Source organism: Podarcis gaigeae (assembly GCF_964106915.1).
Source record: "Podarcis gaigeae genome assembly, chromosome: 3".
Lineage (NCBI taxonomy): Eukaryota > Metazoa > Chordata > Lepidosauria > Squamata > Lacertidae > Podarcis > Podarcis gaigeae.
Window position 1 is genome coordinate 82390966 of NC_139680.1, and position 19517 is coordinate 82410482.

General features: G+C 38.2%; 2 protein-coding genes and 1 long non-coding RNA gene across 20 annotated transcripts in view; 2 read left to right on the forward strand and 1 right to left on the reverse strand.

Moving 5' to 3' along the window:
• The window catches only part of BIRC6 (baculoviral IAP repeat containing 6), a 140504-nt gene that overhangs the window by 95651 nt on the left and 25336 nt on the right, over positions 1-19517 (forward strand). For 16 of the 18 annotated variants that reach the window (XM_083731902.1, XM_083731914.1, XM_083731918.1 and 13 more), the window contains 2 exons: positions 693-857; positions 1435-1603. In XM_083731902.1, the coding sequence (XP_083588028.1) occupies positions 693-857; positions 1435-1603 (334 nt within the window). The remainder of the gene's footprint in view (positions 1-692; positions 858-1434; positions 1604-19517) is intronic. The other 2 variants (XM_083731912.1, XM_083731906.1) reach the window with 1 other exon arrangement.
• Positions 8634-11429, reverse strand: LOC310841585 (protein TUNAR-like). Its single transcript, XM_083732897.1, has 2 exons — positions 10378-11429; positions 8634-9360 (listed from the first exon to the last, which is right to left on the reverse strand). The coding sequence occupies exons 1-2, from the start codon at positions 10411-10413 to the stop codon at positions 9169-9171; spliced, it is 228 nt and encodes a 75-aa protein (XP_083589023.1). The 5' UTR covers positions 10414-11429; the 3' UTR covers positions 8634-9168.
• On the forward strand, positions 11190-17704 carry LOC310841711. Its single transcript, XR_014562718.1, has 2 exons — positions 11190-16894; positions 16964-17704. It is a non-coding gene; the product is annotated as an uncharacterized lncRNA (long non-coding RNA).

Genomic DNA, 19517 nt, shown 5'->3' on the forward strand with positions numbered 1-19517 from the left:
TAAAGAACCTTATCAGTTCCTTGGCAGTTCAAAGACTTTTTTCATCCTTTCTTCCAGCTGAAGATATATGAGCAATTATACTTCCAATTAAATTAAATTCCAAGTCCTCTAAGCGTTATTCAGTTCACTTCGTAAATAATAAAGGATGGAGAAGAGTCAGCTCTTAAGTTTCCATCGTAAACCTTTTGCAAAATAAAGTTTCCCTCCCTTTTTCCTTTTTTTTTACGCACACAGTTCCATTTGATATTATATTCCACGTTTATAATCCAATTTCTTCCATTCTTGCTTTTATAAATATAATTTGAACTAACATTCAGAGGAGGGTTGCTGAATCATAAATGTAGAGAAGAAAACTTTAAATGAAGAAACCATGGGCTTCCTTCCCCCCCCCCCGTCTTTTGCACTGAATGAAGTCTTATCTCAAGTTCAAACCTTAAAGTCTTTGCAGCTGGTTTCTTCCGCAGTTTGTGATCTCATCTCTTCTAGCATCCTATAGCATAGATCCTGGGGATGAAAGCCAGTTACCAAAGCTGCTTAGAATCCATGGTTAAGAGGGACTTTTAACAACCCATGCTCAGAGTATCAGAATAAAGAGAATCTAGCGTTTACTAGGTTATTATTTGGCTTCTGATTCCTGAATATGAAATGAAGTGATTCTAAATAGTAGGGTGATTTATTTTTCTTTTTACTAGCCACAGGTGTCAAGCACACATAGCAGTGCAACCACAGAAGAACAGCAGCTTTACTGGGCTAAAGGCACTGGGTTTGGAACTGGTTCTACTGCTTCCGGATGGGATGTGGAACAAGCTTTAACTAAACAAAGACTGGAAGAAGAACACGTCACGTGTCTCTTACAGGTACTGGAGAACAGCCCAACATTCATACATTGCTCCAAAATACCATTTGGTTTCTTACGTGTATTGGCTGTTTAGTTGTGCTTTAGTGCATTTTCCACTTGCATGGTCAAAAGACCCTGTCTGCAAGTCAGAAAACCTTGTGTCTAACTCTTGGGCATGCAATTCAGCTTCATTATTCCTCTCTTCCTTTCAGACTTTATGTTGCATAATGAACCCTTTAAAACACTTGGATGTTTGAAAAATATTCTTTGCAGCACATTTGTAGCTCCTCTCTTCTTTGGGAGGAGGGAATGAAATCTGACATTTTTTAAGGTGGTGTTTGTAATGGGAGTCCTTAAATTCCCCATTAAAATTGCCATTTTAAAATCATAAAGAATTCTGAACTTTTTTGTTCTAAATATATATATTTTTTGTCTGCCTAGTAATAAAAAGTTTATAATATTGGATTTCTTATTCATCAGATATATCACATACTCAGTTTAATAAGAGTCTAATTGTTATCTTTCAGTTCACATTCTATATGACTTGTTCTACTGTTATTAATCTAATTTTGACTCACTGTTTTTAAACTGCTCAGGTTTTGGCTAGCTACATAAATCCTGCAGGCAGCACATCAAATGGAGATGTCCAGTCCAGCCACGAAAGTAGAGGACAAAACAGCAATGCCCTTCCGTCAGTTCTGCTAGAACTACTTAGTCAATCATGTCTTATTCCAGCAATGTCATCTTATCTCCGCAATGATTCAGGTAATGTACTGCTCTTTGTTTTTAAAAACAGCACTTTCTAGTCTGGTAAATACATTTCAGGTTTTTATAAAAGTTGCTTTAGATATCAAATTCAAATGTAGCATTTGAAGTTTGGGTAATGTGTGAGAAATTAGTGGTTTGAAGCTGAACATAATTAGTCTAGAAGCAAGTAGAATTGCAGTTTGGCTGCAAGGTTTTTTGGTTGGCAGTGCATATTTCCCTCTTCTTATTCCTATTTTCTTATATAAATGTGTACTATTTAACTTTCATGTCAATTGTCTATATGCAAGTACTGCAGTGATAAGCACTAGAAGCTTCCACAAACACTATACAATGCTATCTTTTGGCAGTAGGACTCAGAATTGTTGCAGGTTGAGGGTCTGTTAGCCTGTTATGTCTCATTCCAATGCCAGCAGTTACCAAATATATATAGTTCCTCTTCCTGTTGGGTGTGTGCATCCTTGCTTTCTGCAAAGCTGCTTCTGTTGACCTTGCTGTAGTGCAATTCAGCATGAGGAAATTGTCAAAAGTGGAAATAGGACTTGCCCTGTGTGCACATTAAAGCACTTTAGTGTAGGGTTTTTGAATTAGTTGAATTCTGTTCGTTCGGCCATAAGGAAACATCCCAGCTATCTTTGAGCACATTTTGATAATCCTACAACTGCTGAACTAAGGTTCGAATTCAGTGTAGTGCTATAGCAAATATTCTGTCAGTGCAAGGATTTCTTCCTGTGCAGTGGAACTTTCTCTCCCTGAATGAAACCTAAATCTGTTCTCTCAGCCTTGTGGAGCAGATTTGTGGATAATAGCACAGAGGGAGTTGAGGGAAAGTCCCATTGCATAGACTTGCACAATTATTTAGTTGATTACCACCCTATAGGTGCTTTTGGACTTGACTTACACTCTACTGCTTTTTCTTCATGATGAGAGTTACTGTGATTTGAAGTTTAATTTCATTAATAAGGCTCTTGCAAGTTTTTTTGTCATTGCCCAAATGCTTTGTCAGGTTCACTAACCTTTTAAAATTAATTAATTATTGTATGTTTCATGAGTACTCACTATACTTCCCATATGATCTTTCCAGAGTACTCTGTAGTATATTTTGCCAGCAGTTTCTGTACCTAGCTCCTTAGCAATACACATTTCCTATTACAAAAAAAAGTTTTACTATCTACATTCTATATCTATATTATTTATACATTTTCAAGTTTCTGGTTAGTTTTAAGCCAGATTGTGACCATATCTACTTAGAAGTCAGTCAGTACTGTCAATTTTCATGCAACTGCTTCCATAAGTATGCTTAGGGTTGCAGACGTCATCTTTTTGCCCTGCCGAAGAAGATTATTCAGTGGTTCATAAGGTATCAGTAGGCTAGCATTTGTATTGCCAGGGATGGGGAACCTGTGACTCTTCAGATGTTGTAGTCAGGCTCATTATCTCTGACCACTGGCCATGCTGGCTGGGGCTGATGGAAGTTGGGAATTAAAGAATAAGTGGAGGGCCACAGGTTCCCTTTCCCTATACAATGGTACCTCGGTTTAAGAACAGTCTGGTTTAAGAACGATTTGGTTTACAAACTCTGTAAAACTGGAAATAGTGTCTTGTTTTGAGAACTTTACCATGGTCTAAGAATGGAATCCGAATGGTGGAAGGGCACCAGCAGCGGGAGGCCTCATTAGGGAAAGTGTGCCTCAGTTTAAGAACAGACCTCCGGAATGGATTAAGTTCATAAACCAAGGTCCCAATGTATTATGGATCCCATGGAGTCTCATTTAAGGTTTATTGTCTCCTATTTCTAAGTATGTGACTCGAAATAAGATTCAAATTGTTAATGCCATGACCTCAAATGAAGCAGTTCTACACAAATTCAGATCTTTGCATGCTTTGTTGAAATCAGCAGATTGAAGCGGGAGTCTTGGACCTTTTAAAAACCGAGCATCTAGTTAGCCCAAGAGAACCCACTTTTCATCCAGATATAGATATCTAAATTTACACAGTTTATACTTTCTCTTCTTAGAAAAATACACAAGCAGAAACTGATGAACTGGTGGTATTGCTACTGGTGTTAGCCCAGCTTAGGTCAGCATGACACAGGTGTGCATCTTGAAATGCCATTTGACAATTTATAGACTAACAGAGAAAGCAACCTACATTTAAACCGATAGTTATGGACATAGAAGCAATTAATGGGGAGCAGCTATTGCCCTGAGGTCCACATCCAGTATCTGGTTGGCCACTGTGGGGAGCATAGAGTTGGACTAAATGGGTCTCTTTTCTGATCCAGCTGGGCTTCTCTTAAAGAGGTAATGTGTTCTACTCAGAATAAACACTAAAATGAATCCATTGCTTTAGGTGGGTTTTCTCTGAGTATGAATTGGATGGATATCACTCAGCATAATTAGGTGGTCTGACCTATTTCTGTTAAACACTTGAGCTGAATCACAGCAGATGGCTTGGCTGTTTGGATTTTGATAGCAAATGGGAAGCACAGTTGCCTTGAGCCTCCTGTCAAACTCCCCTTTATCTTTTTTGCCTTCCTTCATTGTGGGGTTAACTGTTTCATTTCAGTGTTGGCCAAGGTGCATAAGTTCTGTATTTTAGACATTTCGGAGGAGTGTGAGGCATAAGAAATTGAGAATGATTAACATTGGCAAGCATATCTTTATTCCATTTCCCAGTGTTACATTTTTTAAAACCTTGATATGAAGGCCATCCTCCCTCTTACATGAACTATATCAGTGCCAGAACAAGGTCTGCTGGAAAGAAAAGCGACTCCTTGCTTTCTGAATGGGATGAAGGAAATTATGTTGTTGTTGTTGAAAATAATGTGTTTATCCCCAATATTTGCCATTATTTTCTCATTATTAATATGATTAACACTCATTCAAGTGTTATGCCTAGTGCCACTCTCCAGCTACACCAAAAGTCTTTAAAATACATTCAGTTGTAACTAAGCTGCATTAAGTGATTTAAAAGTGTATATTTAAAATATCTTAATGATGTTTTTCAGGACTGAGGTCCTTTCAAGGCAGCTCACAGTAAAAACTATGCATTCATATATTAGACTTACTTTACTTTAAGAGGCTTATTCTGTAAATGTGGCAAATGAACGAGTTGGTCTACTACAAGATCCCAGTGCACTGATTTATTTCCTTTTCATTCTGCATACCCTCTAAGGAGCTCAGGGCAGCATGCTAACTGAAATGTCTGCCATTTTATCATTGCAGCCACCCTGTGTAGTACCTTAAGCAAAGTGATAGTGTCTGACCCAGATAACCCAGGGAGCTTCATTGCTCAATGAGAAATTTGAACTTGGGATTGATAAGCCCAGGTTGACCACAGCAGCCACTTCTCCACACTTTCTGAAGGATGCATGTGTCTATAGCGGAAGTGTAGAAGAGTGGGCTGGCTGGAAAACTAGGAAGCCATAAAAGATCGCCTAACAGCCAAGCAAGTGGCAGGAACCAGTCATGGTAATACTGAACTTGGTGGATGGAAAATGGGAATACTTGTTTGCAGTGTGGAGGGTTCCTGTTCACTGTTCCAGCTAGCTAAACACACTTTCCACAGTGCTCCATTCTGTGTTTTCCCACCTGGTTTTTCATTCTGCCCCACAGCAGCCAGTCAATATTCTGTGTCTACTGAGCATGCTAAGCCTTCATGTGGCTGTTTTGGGGATCCTCACAGGGTTTTTCCCTAAACATTTTTGTACTTCTGCAAACTTTGGGATTCTTCCAAGCCTGCAGCTATCTCTTTTTTTGTGCATGGGTGGTGCTGTTTTGGTTACATGGACAACAGCATTCAGAAGTTACAGATAGGTAGCCGTGTTGGTCTGCCATAGTCAAAACAAAAAGAATTCCTTCCAGTAGCACCTTAAAGACCAACTAAGTTAGTTCTTGGTATGAGCTTTCGTGTGCATGCACACTTCATTCACAAGCTCCACAATTCAAGTACAGAGCAGTTCATGTACACAGCTCCCTGAAGCCGCCTAATTGTCTCCTTGTGGTTTGTGGCTGCTCTGTCCTTTCTTGCCCCAAGTAAGCCAGAGTCCCTGCCCAATACAGTATTTTGAACAAAAGTGAAACAAAGCATCCCTTTTTGGATCTCCGACATAATAATGCATTTATAGTTGCCAACTTATAGTTGCCAACTGTTTTAGCCAGTTAAGTTTCTGGCTTCCAACAGAGGCATCATTTAAATTAGGAAAATAACACAAACATACATATTGCAGACCCACAACACATTGTTTGTAGAATGCTATGCATCCTAGTTAGCTTGGCCGATTAATAACATCAGACCCAGACCTATACTGTTAGTGGGCTTCAGAATGAAAACAGGAGGGGGGAAACCCGTGTAGCTGGTTAGATTTTAAAGGAGTGGGGAATGTATTTCAGCTTGAGGGCTGCATTCCCTTCTGGGCAGCCCTCTGGGGGCCATACACCAATGGTGGAGAAAGTAGCTTGTGCCAATTTTGCCTTTGTACGGTAAGCTGGTTTACACACACACACACACACACACACACACACACACACCCTCTGTATTCTCCATCCAGACAAGCAAGAGGCATGATCAGGACACATTCCAGGTGTGGCAAAAACACTTGAAATGCCAAGCAGGATCAATGAGGGGGGTGGCTTGGGAGAGGCTTGTCTGAGGGCAAACAGATGCCTGGAGAGCTTATTCAGACCCTGGGCCTGAGGTTCCCCAGCCATGATGAAATGTGCTCCCACATAAGTCCAAAATGTGGTTGCATTTTCAATGTGTTTGGTCTGTAGATGGCATCAATTTGCTGCAGTAATAATGAAATTCCTACCTACTTAAGTGATGGGCCAGGCTTAATAGTTTAATCAATTTCTTGTACTGATGAATCACTCAAGCCCTGTATCTTAAATCATAATTGAAATCGTTCTAAAATACCTTCAGATAGCTCCTAATACAAAGTCCTTCTCTTTGCATTTCCCCCTTGCATTGTATATGCTTTGTTGATTGGTTTAGACCTGCTCATTCAATTAAAATGTTACGAAAACATGCTGTAGTAATTGCTGCTTATCGGACTGGCACAGTTACAAATAGTCACACATTTTTACTAATGTTGTTTATATGGAAGGGTAATTACCTGTTCTCTCTATGTCTAGGGTAAAATCTAGTGATATTCATGCATGCATGAGCAGGACAGCTATTCATGGTTTGGATTTTGCCTTCCTCTCTTCCCCCCACATGCCCCTAAAATCACCCTACAGGGGGCTGCAGAGGGAGGAAAGGGAGTTGAAGCCTCATTCTTTTCACCCAACATTGGAATTCACCTCTTGTTCATTTAAAAACAGGTTGGGGAAGAAAAAGTGTATCCTCTTGCGGTATCCTAATTGTATGGCTTAGGGAAAGTGGTGAATGTGGACAGTGTTTAAATTGTGGCTGCAGTGAGAATTATGGAAGGTTGGGTTGATGAAGGCTATTAACATCTATTTACACAAGCAAACATGGTTACTTGTGCTTTGCATTTGATGTATAGTCTTTGGTACAATATCCTTCATGATACTAGTTACAGATAGGTAGCCGTGTTGGTCTGCCATAGTCAAAACAAAAAAAATTCCTTCCAGTAGCACCTTAAAGACCAACTAGAACTAACTTAGTTGGTCTTTAAGGTGCTACTGGAAGGAATTCTTCATGATACTATAGTTTGAGCTTAGAAGTAAATCAAGGAAACATTGTTTAGCATTGTAATATGGCTTATTCCACTTAAAACTATAACTTGTATCATCTTGCCTTTATTCATGGCCCACTTCTTTCTGTCTGATCCCAAATATGGCCTCCCTGTTGCATGCCAGGGAAATAAAGCTCCTCTGTGCTCCTAAAATCCTTTTTATATCTCTGAGTACTTGGCTAGTCTCCCAAGCATTAGTTTAGATGTTCGCAATAAACATGGTTTAATTTAGATTAAGGAATCAGTGCTTTCACTGGGTAGAGAATTTGGTTCCTGGGAGGACTGAGATCAACCCACCTATCTCTAGGCCCCAGTTCCCCACCTATAAAGTGACCTTCATGGTGCTTTAGAAATGAGCATTATGTAAAAGATTAAATAGTAATAGATGACAACAGCCTTGTTCTATATCTACTCTTATTATAAATATTTTATTTTTTTTAAGTGTGTGTGTGTGTGTGTATCTATATCTCTCATTTAATAAATTGCACACACCCACCCCCCAAGATAGCATGCTGGAAGTAGAAGCATGGAGCCCTAGTTTCCGAATTATTCTGAATTTTAAAAGCTTTATTCAGTGGATGGCCTGGCAGTACTATGAAGATGGTCCTTTTAAAGAATTGGTTTGGTTTGAAAGTAGAATGTGAAAAAATGGAATTGTATGTACATTTTCCTTCAGAAATAATAGTGGACCAATAGCACAGCCCTATGCCTGTTAGAAGGAAATCCCAATAGTTTCAATGCAGATTAGGCCCAAGTAAGTGTGAATTTGATTGCAGCTTAAGTTTGTATCCTTCCAAACTCTACAATAACTTCCTTTGATTTATTCGATGGAATTTTAAGTATGTTAACCCAGGACAATAGGCAGTATGCAACTTGGAGAAAGAAGCTATCTGGTTTGGTTACTTACATGCAACTCAAAATTCCAATCAATCAAGTTGACTCCCGACTAAGTTAGTTGGACTTTAGTCCTATTTAAGTAAATGGAACTTGCCATGTTGATTTCAGTGGAAAACAAAGTTCACGTAACACAAGTTCCAGCTCACTGTATTTGTTTTCTGAATCTAGCTGAATTAAGAATTTCTGTAGCTTCTTTCAAACACTTTGTTCACTTTAAGCTATGAGAGAGCCTTAAAAAAATTAAGGTCATTTAAAAAAATGGCTGAATCTTTCCAAAGAAATGCAAACTACGTTTTGTAGTACAAATATTTTTAAATGTTTTCTTTTGTATAGAACATCTCTCACAGGCATGGGTGAAAAATTGATATCCAAAGGCAAAAATATTGACATGATTGTCAGCTGTATAATGATTAAAAGTATTGCTGAAGAATAGTCATTTAAAATTTTATTTTCTCATAATACAGTACTTTACAGTGCTCTTTTTTCTACACTTCATATATAGTTGTGTAATTTTTAGCACATAATGATAGTTTTAAAACGAACTGGACTCCTCCCACCCTGGTTGTCCACCTACACAGAGGTACATAGTCACATATCCAAAAGCATAATCGGGTCAAGTAAATAAAACATCTTGTAGGAAGGTTTTATGGCACCATTATCTTTTTTTTTTTTACCTGCTTATATATGCCTTGCATATTCATTGGCAGTAGAATGCCATACGCACCTCCAGTATTTGAGCTTCCGCAGTCATCAGTGAGAAGTTGAATATCTGTCATTTCTATAATTTAATAGTCTTAACTGGGTTCACAGACGTGTTTTGCAGTCACTGGTCTTGTGCCTCTAAATAGGCACTTCTCACTGGAATGTGTTTGATAGACTCTGTTTCCTGTTGGGTAGTGTTCACCAACCTTACTTGCCATTGCTGGTCTTTTCGCACTATGCGCTGCTCCGAGTTGCTAGAAAACCATCAAAGTGTTGTGTAGATGTAAACAAAAACAATTACAAATAGATTAAGCACTGTTCCGATGATTCCCAGCAGAGCTAAAACAGATTCCTCCTTTTCCTCACTCTCTTCTTGCCTTTTTACGTCTTCTAGTGTTGTGATGGCAGAGCTCCTCATTTTTCCTGCAAATGTCTTCACCAGTGTTCCTACAGCTGGCTAAAAGGGAGAAGGAAAAATTACTCCACATAGCAACTTGGAATTGGTTCACTCTCACACTCTCTTCCACACACCCTTGGTCATTTGCCCCCTCCCCTCCTCAGTCTCTCTGTGTGTCTATACTGTTATAGTGTAGCATTTTGTTTTTCACAATATAGAATGGGAAATGCAGGATAATTTAAATTAGGAACCTGAACCTTCTCTACTTCAATACAGCTGTACTTCCTATTTTAAGAAAGTTGTTATCAGCTGTCTCTCCACTGATAGCCCAATCACTGGAAATAGCCGGGTGTTTATATATCTTTATGATGGGATACTGAAGTGCAAATTTCCTAATGTAGAAATAGTAAGTGTGACTAGCCTTCCTTGTGAAAAAGTAGGCTAGTCTTAATAGGCTTTATAAATCCCCACAATTGTGTGCTTCTAGAACAAACATAAAATACAGAATGCATGCAATCCCCCTGAAAGAAAAATACATCGTAAAGATGTTTTCATGTGATTTTCATACATGTTTTCATACGTTATAGCGTTAGAAAAGCTTGGAAAGTGTGTGTGTCGTGTGGAATATCAGCCATTTGGTAAATTGTCTGTTTTCTGTGATATTGAAATACATTTAAGGTGCATCCTGTACACATTTACCTGCAGCCCCTTGAACTCAGTAGGGCTTTCTTCTGAGTATGTGACTGTGCTGTAATTAAAGCTTTTAGCTGCATAGTTCTGCCTATAATCTCAATGTGTTTTGGTATCAAGTGTGCAATTTTACTTATTTGCTGTCTGTTGCCTTTAAATGTTACTGTTGAAAATTTTTGTTAGTGTGGTCAGAATGTTATGCCTAATGGTTGTGCATGTTTACACACTTAACATTCAGAACGATATTCAATGTTACAATGGTCTTGGCTTCTCCTGAAGTCTCATGGATCTTTTTATTATTACCATTGCATTCAAAAGTAAAATGCTGGTAGCAATCAAAATAAATAAATTCATTTTTGAATAAAGATTTTTAAAAGCCTCTCTTACCCTACATTGCATCAGGAATAAAATCTCATCAGACATGCTGCTTACTCCTCACTGCAGTGGAGAAACAGCCTTATCTTCATGGAGGGCTGTTCTTTTCACTCAAAGCAGAAATCATATGCATGCATGAACAATTTCTTGATAGATTAATCTGTGGATGCGATAATATTACAAAATCTTCCGAGAAATGTAGGCATTCTTTTGGTTATCCACTGAAACGATGCGCTGTTAGTAAAGAAACCTCTGCTCTGCATATCCAGGTTGTATGTTTCTTCCCTGTTTAAATATTGAAATCTTCCATAAGATGAAACATTTTCTGTGCAAACAGTGATTATAGCATTAAGGCTCCAGTTAAAATTTAATCTCCCACTTCTTGTCCTGTATATGTAGCTGTTCCCCAAGACATTCCAATGGAATGGTCGTTTGACATCTTCTCGTTGTGGGTAACTCTCTGGATATGTTTCTCTCGTGTAGCTGAGTTGTAAATCCAAATGTAGCAGATATTAGTCTGTTTACATTTTTGTCCAGAAGGAAGGAAGTTTCTTGTTTGCTCTGGGGTTAGGAGTGTTCCACACCTGCATTCAAAGCATCTAACAAATAATTCCAAGGCATTCTTCGGAGCATTGCATAACTTAGCAGCCAGTCAAATCTGAGGAGTGGAATGACAGTGGCTTCAGTTGCATGCTGTAGTGAGTGGTGACATTGATTAAACATGCAGTTGGCACTTGCTGAATAAAGAACAAGCTACAAGTCACCCTTGCAGACAGTGAATTGCATAACAATACACGGTGGTTCTGCTGTTTCATTGTCAGGCCAGTCACATTTTAATCCAGTAACAACTGTGAAAGTGTACTGTGTAGAATAAAGCCAAGTTAGCTGTGTGTCAGGGTTTTCTGACAATGTGCTCTGTTACAAATAGATGACATTACGGCATTCATGCTGAAACAGGCTGGCTGGGTGCTGTTGTTTTTTTGGTCCCTTTCCTTCTGCTTCTTGTAGGCTAATGTTTTGGGATGGAATTTCCTTTTAATGTGCATTCATTCCTCTCCTATGCTCTACCCGAAGAATACAGGTCAGTGTGAGCGTTGTCAACATAATACAATTTACAAAAGAAAATGTTCGCCATCTATTGTGGTAGGAAGCATTAACTTGAAATAATTTGATGTATGAATTCTGGATCTTAGTGTTTTTCAGGCTGGTGTGTGAGATTTGTGTGTAATATTTGTTCAGTATTTTTTTTTTTTTTTTAGTATTTATAGTTAACTTTTGTAGGTGGCTGTCTCACTGGAAGGCATTTCAGTATTTATTCATTAACAGATACATGGAGAATGCTATTGAATGAAAACCGTGTTTGCTTGCATGCAGCGTCTGTGTGATGTACAACTGGCTTTCCTTGTCTACAGATGTGTTCTTTCTGTGAACATTTTTTTAGGAGGGGCTCCTCCCAGGAAAACCTTGTGGTTTCTGTGATTTTCCTTTTAAAGGAATTAAAAGCCTCAAAAGGTGTATGCAGAACAAAAGAATAGTGTTGCTGTTTAAAACTTGATATGTAACAGAGTCCGCAATAAAATGGAAACATATTCTAAAACTGCAGTACTAATAGTATGGCCTTCTTCAATGTAAAGCAACACATTTTTTTATATTACTGACATTCTTAATACTAACTAAGGTTGGCATGAAGAATCTTAAGACATTTCCATGTCCAAAAGCAACTGGGAAAATGGTATTGAGACATGTGTTATTGTTTACATTACTTGAGTTCCATCATATATCCTATTCCTATTTTAAAAAGAGGGTGCATGTTCAAGCATGAGTACTGAAACAGAGTCCATATGTTGATCTGTATGTAATTGATTTCTGCAAAACAAGCCTCTTTAAAATATGCTTTAAAAATACATGGAATTTAAATGCATGTAAGGAATTATCAACAGTTGTCTGGTATATATGCTTATTGGCTATAAATAATATTTCATTTTGGAAATAATTTAAGTAATATCCTTATAATAAATCAGTCAGCATCCTGTTCTGTAATACAAATCGATGTGCAATAGCAAAGAAATCTCCAGGTGCTAATATGAAACTTGAATTTCCAGACCTGAATGCCTCTATTCTTTATCTATTTTAAATGGATTTACTGGTAAAAACAAAAACAAAACCCCCACTATATTTATCCTAATCTGTCTTCAGCCATATATCTGAGTTCTCTGAAATCCAAAAATGTGCGTGGTTGATCAAAACAATCAATTTACTGTTGGTAGTAAAGTCAGATATCAATATTGTTCAAGTTAAATGTACATGTTTAACATTTAGGTAAATAATAATTGCTCCTGAACTCCTAAAGCAGCATGCAGAGCTATAAAAACAGACAATCCCTGCCCTCAAGCTTGCAATCGGAAAAGATACAGCACAAAAGGCAAATGGATTGGAAAAGAGAAGAGAAGGAAATAAGCAAATTTAAGTACCAGTTCTTGGGTGCCAGTATCTTGCACAATCTGCTGGAATTTTAACAGTTCAAGGGGAACAGGAGCCAAAAGTTTCTGGTCTGGCCCTGAATCCTTTTTCTTCCCTGCTCTGCTGCAGCTTGATGGAATGCCAGGTGACAATTGACGAGGGATGGAGGTGGCTTATCAGCTCAGCTGCTGATATTGGTAGCTCTGCATCTCCCGCTGCTCAATTAATAACTAATGTTATTTCCTCGTAAAAGCAATAGTAATTTACTATTACTGAATTAAGAAATACTTAAGTGATCTACCCCCCTCCCCCGATAGCCTCTGTTGGCAGTGGTTATCCTGATTGAGAATTGTTTGACATTTTCTGTTCTTAAATTGAGCGCATCTTCCTACCCACCATACTCCACAACTTTTCTATGTGAAGGGACTGCTAACATCAACAACAGCATCTCATACAGGCTTGTTTACAGAATGAAAAGGCAATCTATTACCGATTTTAGCCTCCCATTTCTATATTTCAGATATAACACAATAAGATTTCAGAAGTCACACTAAACTTAGCGTGACAAAAATAAGTCACTGCAAGCCCAACACTTTTCCCCTTCCTGCCCCAGCACAAGTTATGTTTCTGGTTTTGCTTAGCCACAGCTTGTCCTGTTACCCAAGTCATAGTATGATTAATGTGTGAAAGAAGTTCACTTCAAACTGTGACTTGACTTAGCATTAGCCACAGTTTATCGTTTGAATGGCATGATAAACTGTGTTTAATGAAAATCAGGAGGGAGAGCATATGAGTGTGATTTCGATTGACATCTCAACACCATCAGTACATCAGTTTGTTACTTTTTAAATAAAAACACCACTTCTCCAAATATAAGTTATAACTCCCCCCCTTTTTTTGAGCCACAAGACTCTCCTCTTTTCTAGAGCAGGTATTGACAAACCAAACGTGCATTTGGTGAGCCATTTTTTAACTTTTTACCATATACTTGCATGGTGGTAGTGCTCCTGTTGTGACTCACCTTGGATCATGCTGCAACCCATCGTTCCATCTTCTAAGTTGCTAAAGGCCCAAGGACAATGCACTTGGGAATATTTATTTATTTATTTATTTATTTAGCAATGCTTTTAAGTTGCTTTTCTGGGCAACACCATCCAACATGGCTTACAGCACTGGAGGGGAAACCCACAATGATGACAACAACCTTGCATTTAAGAATTCATCTGGTTGCTGGATAATGAAATAGTTCAATGTGCAACAGCTATTTAGCTATAACAGCCTATTGAAGGACTTTTAACATTGTGACCTCATTTTAATTCATGGCAGTCCAAGATTACAGGTTAAAGCTTGTGCGGCAGTGTTGAATGAAGCCAATCAATTATCTACAAAGCAGCTAAAGCAGCATTATGCTACTAAGGTAGCAAATAACCACCATCTTAAATAACAGCTGGAGCTGTATTCTTGTGACAATTTTGATACTGTTAAAACTCTGGTGAAAGGCATTCTACGATAGACAAAGGAAATATTTTTGTAAATACAGTCAACCCCCATCCAAACATTTGTTTTGTTGTTGTTTTACAAGTAAATCACACGTTTCTCAACATCCAGCAGACCATTTCTTACTATGGTATTTGTCCAGTTTTAGTTCTTTATGTCATTTTAACCTTCTATAGATCCTAAGAACATACGTTAGCTTCTGTATAAAATTTTCAGAACTTCAGGCAATATTTCATGGCATATGTACATCCAATCAAATGGATTTCATTACATGATTAGAGGAGTGATAAATTTACATCATGAACAGTGTATGTTGGGAAATCTGAATATTCTAAGGATTATTTTACATAAAAGAGTGTACTGTGCAGACATTGCACATTTTCTTGTGTTGGGAAAATTAAGCAGCTGGAATTCAGCACTGACATGGGTAACAGTGTGCCAAAATTTGTAGAGTCCAACCAAGTGCAGTATGGTAAGAGAACAGAATCTGGTTTTAAAATATTTTACCCAAAGAACTAAAACACACTATAACATATTGTAGCAACAAACTTTAGACTGCAATACAAATTCCCAACCCTATCATTGAAATATCTTCTATCTAGATATCTTAGTTTTCTGTGCCTCTGTAAATCACACAAGAAACAATGAAGGCATAAATAAGGCATAGTTATTCTTACACTTTCATTGCTCACCTTAAATCTGTCTGTGCAACCACTCATCACAGTTCAAATGATTACAGTGCTCTTGCCAATCTGCCTCCTTAAATATTAACCACTTGCCAACATTGTTGCAATAATCCATGGCAAATTTTCTAATACTTCTTGTACTTTAGATCTAATTATACCTTTCTGAAGAAAATTATTGAATGCCTGTTTTTTAAAGAAGCATAAAGGGTGATTTAGATAAACTTGATGAGAAACAGTAAATTTTAAAAAATAGAATTAAAAGGAATAATTGCACAAATGCCAATAGGCAGGGCACGACTGTGAATGTACTGCTGTTCCATGGGAGCGTAGAATGTGATACTGAAAGTAGACTTCTGTTTTCAGTGAATCATTACTCTCATTTTTGGAAAGAAATAAACAAGTTTCAAGTCCCTATGGTTGCTTGAAAGTATGTGGACAAGGGCTGCTGAAATCTCAAAAAACCAGAGGAATTGCCAAATTAGAATTTCAGTAGTTGGGAAGAAGTGTTTCCATGCCCCTTCCCTTTTCTATGACATTGCAGAATGAATTGTGCAAAATAGGGAAATGATAATTTACACAAACCTAATAAACAGAATGCTAGCCATGCCTTTGAAACTAACAAGTCCCAGTTGTTTTCTTGCAAACAATGATTTGATGCCATTTTCAAAATTGAGCAATTGTTAAAATAATCAGTAGTAAAAAGACACACATCTATAGTACTATGTTTTTCTAGAAACTGTAGAGACTTTGGTTACAGCACCATGTTTACTTTACTTTACCAGAATTCTTAATTGAAGTTTTTAAAGGAATATATAGTGATTGCAGCTTTGTCTTATTAAATGGTTCCAGAGTCCTTCCTAATGATGGCAGAAGTGCATTCACCTCACCTAGCTTTTTACTCAACGTTTTGATATTAAAATTGGAATATAGTGGCATTTTTGGCACAGATAGAGCCGCTAAGCTATCTGAAAAGAACGAAAATGTTTCCTTCTTTCTTTTTCCTTTTTCTCTACTAGATAAATGATGCCCCACCTATCTTGTACAGAGTTCTCTAGGCAAGCTCTTCTTTCAAAAGCAACAGGACTATAGAGTGTTAATTAGACATTTCATAAAAGACTAGCCTCCGGTTGTTGCTTAAATAGAAAAAGCAAAAGGCAGTAGAGCGTGAAGTATTTGGAACTGACACTATAGCCTCTAGCTTAGACTGTGTTCATATATCGTATGTTTGAAAAGGTGCAGTAAGGAAATCAGGAAAGGCTGCAATTCTGAATTATTTGGAAACAGGAAACAGAAGCTTGACATTTGTTAAGAAACGTATTTTCTGAAGTGCTAAATATTTGGCTGTTCCTATAGAACAAGATTGCTATTAAACACTTTAATAAAATAATGAAATCTGCGCTATCTTTCTTTTTTAAGTACTATGGTCACTATTTTAAATCTTTGGCGTGTTAATGGGATTTTCAGGGATCTAATTAGCTAGCAGACCCTAAGGGTTTCAGGCTCATTAGCATTATTGGTTCATGACTATGAAGTCCTCAAGAATGACTGAAGTTATCACATAGTATTCAGTGGATGGCACAGTTGCTCCAGAAAGATGCTCTTTGGAGATTTTCTTTGCTTTGTGCTGCATAGCACATTTTTTTTGTATTTTTGTAGTATTAGGAATGAATGCCTAACTTAATTTTTGTTTTGTTTGCTTTGGTAAGCATGGATTGTGATGCTTATGCCTTTTGGCACTTGAGGAACAGAGACTTATAAAGAAACCAATCTCTTTTCATTTCATACTTCATTCACTCAAAAATGGTTTTCAGATGAGGCTGGCTGTATTATTCGTAGAGCAATGTTGACGGAGATGTGCAACATTCTGTTAAACAGCATTCAGGTTTGTTTCCTGCTTGGCAGGGGGTTGGACTTGATGGCCCTTGTGGTCTCTTCCAACTCTATGATTCTATGAGGGTTTTTTCTGTTTAAAAGCCTCATCCAAAGCATTACCTTGTGTTGGATAGGTGACTGCTTACTACAGTTGTATGAATTCTGTAGAATCTAGTGACCTTCCAAGGTTAACCCCACCCCCAATTCTGGGAGGCCTTTTACTTCTCCACAAAAGTGGTGGTTCTGTAAATTTCATAGGTGGGTGTAAAATTCTAAACTTCCTTTGCGCCCTGAATTTCCTCCCCAAAGATTTCCCTGTGCAGGCTTGAGAGTACAAGTGGGAAAGAGTCTGAAAGAGTGAATTGACCAGGTTCCCCATCTGCTCTTTCAAACCTCTTCCAACACACTGACAGTATACACAATTGAGGCATAAAGAGTGCCTCTAATGTCAACCAGTTCTCCCGAAATTCTCAGAAATAGCACACCTCAACGTTTCTGGGGTGCTTTTGTATTACAAAAACCAGCCACGGTTTTTCAAAATGTGGTATGGGGATATTTCAAAACATCCCTGTGCGATGCCTGCTGCTTTGACTGAAATTCAGGAGCAGCCATGAAACCTGACCCCAGATTATTAGCAGCACTGGATTTTATTCGGTGGGTGGGTAGTACTTAGTGTTTTTTGCTTTTATTTATGACATTTATATCCAGCTCTTTTATACCTTTATGCAAAAAGGCTCTCAGAGCCACTTAGAAAAATCAATACTGTGGTGGCCCCCGTTCTTGGGCTCGCAATCTAAAGATGTGACAAAACAAGGAAAAAGAAATAGGAGGGAGCAGCTATACAGTTCTGTTCATGTAGATTTCTGGCCACCTAGAAGAGCAGCAAATATTGGCAGTTCTGGGTGACCCTTGATAAATAGCAGTCTCTCCTGGCACTCATCCTGGAGCCAGAGCAGGCGACAACATCCAGGTCAGGAGGACAGGGCTGCTCTAGCCCCACATCTCTTCCCTCAGAAAGCTAACCTGATGGCTATTAGAATCCACACAGGAGGAGGCTACATTAGCCAAGGGGACCAGAACCTGGGTGTAGGGTGGGGAAGTGTGTTGCATTGTTCTAGGGTGGAAGTTTTGCCTTGGAAGCTCTTCCTTGCTGAGACTGCAAACTTCATTTAACTTGTTTCCAAGTTGTCTTCAACACCTAAATGGTAAAAAGGTGGGAATTAAATCTGCATGAATAAATAGTGTAGCGACACTTCATAATGTGGTATGTGGTAAAGGAACTGGATTGAGTCAAAAAAAAAGAAAAGATGGAAAACAATGCATTCATCGCAGGAAGAATTCACTTCACACTCTTTATGTTAAACTTGACATTACAACGACTGTATATGGCTGCCACCGAAAATGGTACCCCATAGTCGCAACTTGCCTTGTGCTGTGAAGTCATTTCCCCCCCTTTTTTCATTTATATAACATCCACAGCCACTTATTACAGTTACATGTAGTGGGAGCAAGGAAGTTCAGAACGTCCTGTATTCGGGCAGAAAAAGATTTCTGATGTGGGTTTGGGCAGCATCTGCTTATTTCACATTATCATCTAGTTTATAATTTATGAGATGGTTGTGAGTCATGAGTGGAATAGTGAATAGAAGGAAAACAGGTTTCAACACCCAGTGTAGCTGCTAGAAGTTGTGAGAATTATTTTTTAGACTTAACTTTCCATCAATTCTGTCTCTTGTATTTTTTATTTTTTATTTTAAGTATAATAGGTGATACTGCATGATAGTCATTGTTTGTCTTATTTTCCATTTTGGTTCCATATGCTCTGCTCATCCTGTTCTTTGAGGATATACATTTCAGTGGTATAAAAGGGTTTTTTTATTGTCATCTGTAGCCAATTAAGCTTTGTTAAATGGTTTGGAAAAAGAATTTAGAGCTGCTCAATATTATCTATTTCATGGTCCATTAGGCTAGGTTATTCTTAGTTTGGAGTCTCCTGGAATGTTCAGGAGAGCAAAAGAATAGTTATGTTTAGAGATGTCTTCTTCTGATGTATTGTTGAAAGCACTGTTCCTGTTCTGATATCCTTAATATACTTTTGTCAAAACTAGTATAAATATCCAAGATTAAATGTAGTGTACTGTCAGTCCCACAGTGAATGAGGAAATAACTGTGTACAAACTATTTTTATTATATTAGGTAATGTGTAGCTTTGGCCCAACTTCTTTATTATCTTCAGCAGTTCCTGAATGTAAGCTTTGTAAGATACTAAAGCTCAATATATATATTGTAAAAACCTTAAATTGCCATGGTACTGTGCTATGTGCTACTGAGAGCCAGTGTGGTGTAGTGGTTAAGAGCGGTAGTCTCGTAATCCTGGGTAACCGGGTTCGTGTCTCTGCTCCTCCACATGCAGCTGCTGGGTGACCTTGGGCCAGTCACACTTCCTTGAAGTCTCTCAGCCCCACTCACCTCACAGAGTGTTTGTTGTGGGGGAGGAAGGGAAAGGAGAATGTTAGCCGCTTTGAGACTCCTTAAAGGGAGTGAAAGGCGGGATATCAAATCCAAACTCTTCTTCTTCTTCTTCTTCTTCTTCTTCTTCTTCTTCTTCTTCTTCTTCTATGGAGGACAAGAAAGGAG